The 2,368-nt window shown below is 33.8% G+C and overlaps 1 protein-coding gene across 1 annotated transcript; it reads right to left on the reverse strand.

Moving 5' to 3' along the window:
• Positions 1-595: 595 nt before the first annotated feature.
• LOC149531451 (transcription factor bHLH118-like) lies at positions 596-2,095 on the reverse strand. Its single transcript, XM_089810532.1, has 4 exons — positions 1,974-2,095; positions 1,254-1,474; positions 826-1,152; positions 596-726 (listed from the first exon to the last, which is right to left on the reverse strand). Exons 2-4 carry the CDS (start codon positions 1,362-1,364, stop codon positions 628-630), a joined length of 537 nt encoding a protein of 178 aa, XP_089666658.1. The 5' UTR covers positions 1,365-1,474; positions 1,974-2,095; the 3' UTR covers positions 596-627.
• Positions 2,096-2,368: the final 273 nt, after the last annotated feature.

Below are 2,368 nucleotides of genomic sequence, written 5' to 3' on the forward strand. Positions count from 1 at the left end.
CTACATTTCCTACATGTTCAATTTTTAGAATGTAAAATGGTAATGAAATGTTAATAGACTGCAAGAAATTTTTAGTTTCCTAAGCCTTATGCGTAGATCCTCCTTGCGCAATGAATTCTCTACCACTACCTTACGTGTATACTCCACAAATAAGTTCTTGCTTTTCTCAATCTACTTTCTACATGAAATCCAAAAGAGGTCAAGCTTGTTAGACACTCAAGGTACTACAATCAGTCTTAGATGATAAGCAAGAAATTCCATAAGACGTAAAGGAAGCACATATATCTGTTCAGAAATAAAATCTTTATAACTACTAAGAAAAATGTTCTATATATTACACTATAAGCTCCTATATATTTAGGTGGTATTCCAAAACAACTCTGAAGTCACACTTGTTCATGAATTTTCTTTTTGCAAAAACAAAGATTTATGTACAACATCTACATCAAGCTCTAGAAAATCTAGCAATCCTCTCTTGTGAATCCCATGAAATTATCAATACAAAAATCTATCAGGGTTCCCTTGTGAATCCCATGGAACCCTGTAAAAATCTGACAATAATGAAATCAGACAAAAAAAGGGAGTGCACTAATATATATATATATTATTTAAATCTATGGTAAATCTTCACTGGTGATGCGCCTTCACATCCTTAGTCTTTTCAGATACCAAGTTGCAGATACTTTGATATAAAGTTTTGGTGTGAAAATTATGAAGTTCTGTAACCTGTCATATAAACGCATAAGATGTTTCAATCCCTACAGTAGTATACAGTAGTATTCAAAGTTATTTCTACTTGGGTATTCCAAAGAGAAAAGTTAATACCTTGGCATGTATGGTGTGGAAGACTTTGTCATTAGTGGCGCACGCAGCAGCAGTAACTACATCAAGGCCATTATTTGCCAATACAGCCAGAAGATCAGACAAGACGATCTGATGCTTTGGTGTCTTTGTTGCTACCAAAACACACCAGTCATGACAAGTTATTTTAACAATAGGGCAAGTCTCAGATGGAACAGAAAAAGACAGGTTTCTGCCCAATTTTTCTTTTCTCATCTCCTCTCTTCTTTGTGTAAGATTTTTAATCTTCTCATGCAAATGGTTTATATAGTTAGCGCTTTGTGATAGCTGCTCTGCTGTTGAACATTTTTCCTGGAAATTCAGAGCACTACTATCAATTAGATTAAAATAGTGGGCATGAAGTAAACCCTAACAGCTATAATAGAAGATATAACGAAGAGAAAAAAACATACTTCAACATATTCCTCCGGCAGCAAGGATCTCAAGGCAGAAAACAGTGTTTTCATGTCCCTTCGCCTTTTTCTTTCAACGAATTTGTGGATGCCTTTCGAACTCATTGCCATTCCAGCGTTTTCACCCACCTCAACAGGTTTATTCTTGCAAATGATCTTAGGGTTTATATAACCTACAACACCATAGTTCTTGAGAGAGAAAGCATGGTGGCAGGAGGAATCTGCAGTGGTGAAATTATGGAAGTTATTATTGATAGAAAAGGTATTCCCATCGAGTGCAGCCGGTAGTAAAAACCCACACCCGATTCTCTCCATACTTTGAAACTAAAAGCTGCAATTTCAATAAAATAACTCCGACCCAAAGCTTCTGACAAACAGCTCCAAGTGTACGTTATTAGAAAAGGAATCAACTTCGAACAAAATCGCCCATAACAAATCTACAATCGATTTTCTCTGTATTTTGTTTTAAAAAACTCCTCGCTAAAGATTTTGACAAAGATTCTAGAAGGATTATGTTACAAAAATATAGTTAATAATAGGATGATTGGGTTTCGAGCATTCTGATTGAAGATCTGGGACGATCTGTAGCCAGATCACAAATCCTAAAGCTACAGGCTTATGATTGCTTAAATATTTCTAAAGACTGTTACCGTGAGTCAAAAAATTTGCAAAAATGGAATATAAGAAGAGTAAAATGTCTATAAATCATTCCAAACTGACCTGTTACAGATTACAGTTGTCTTCGATGCTGATCTGTATTTGATGCCTGTCGAAAACCCGACTTGCAAGAACTGTAAAAGATACATGGAACATGTTTGAAGTCTTCTATTATGTTTTTCGAGACATATAGGTCACGTTTTGTGAGATTGGTATTAGTTTTGACATTTTGTAACCCTAATAGGTCAGTTTACCGTCCTTTCTTTTGGCATATGGTAAAGTGTGATACTCGAGTTAACTAATATATAAAGAAATGCCAAATAATACTTACTAAAGTGTAATACTCGAGTTAACTAATATATAAATAAATGTCATATAATACTTATTATTTGTCTTTAATTTTTAGTTTTTAGTGTAAATATAATTTTAATTTAATAAATTTATTATAATATATAAAA

Source organism: Cupressus sempervirens, chromosome 11 (genome assembly GCF_028749045.1).
Source record: "Cupressus sempervirens isolate cs-2001-9-10 chromosome 11, ASM2874904v1, whole genome shotgun sequence".
NCBI lineage: Eukaryota > Viridiplantae > Streptophyta > Pinopsida > Cupressales > Cupressaceae > Cupressus > Cupressus sempervirens.

Coding starts and splice junctions, on each gene's coding strand:
- LOC149531451 (XM_089810532.1), bottom strand. CDS start 1,364: ATGGCAATGAGTTCGAAAGGCATCCACAAATTCGTTGAAAGAAAAAGG. Junction 1,153..1,253: donor TGCCGGAGGAATATGTTGAA/GTATGTTTTTTT, acceptor CTGAATTTCCAG/GAAAAATGTTCAACAGCAGA. Junction 727..825: donor TCCACACCATACATGCCAAG/GTATTAACTTTT, acceptor TTTATATGACAG/GTTACAGAACTTCATAATTT.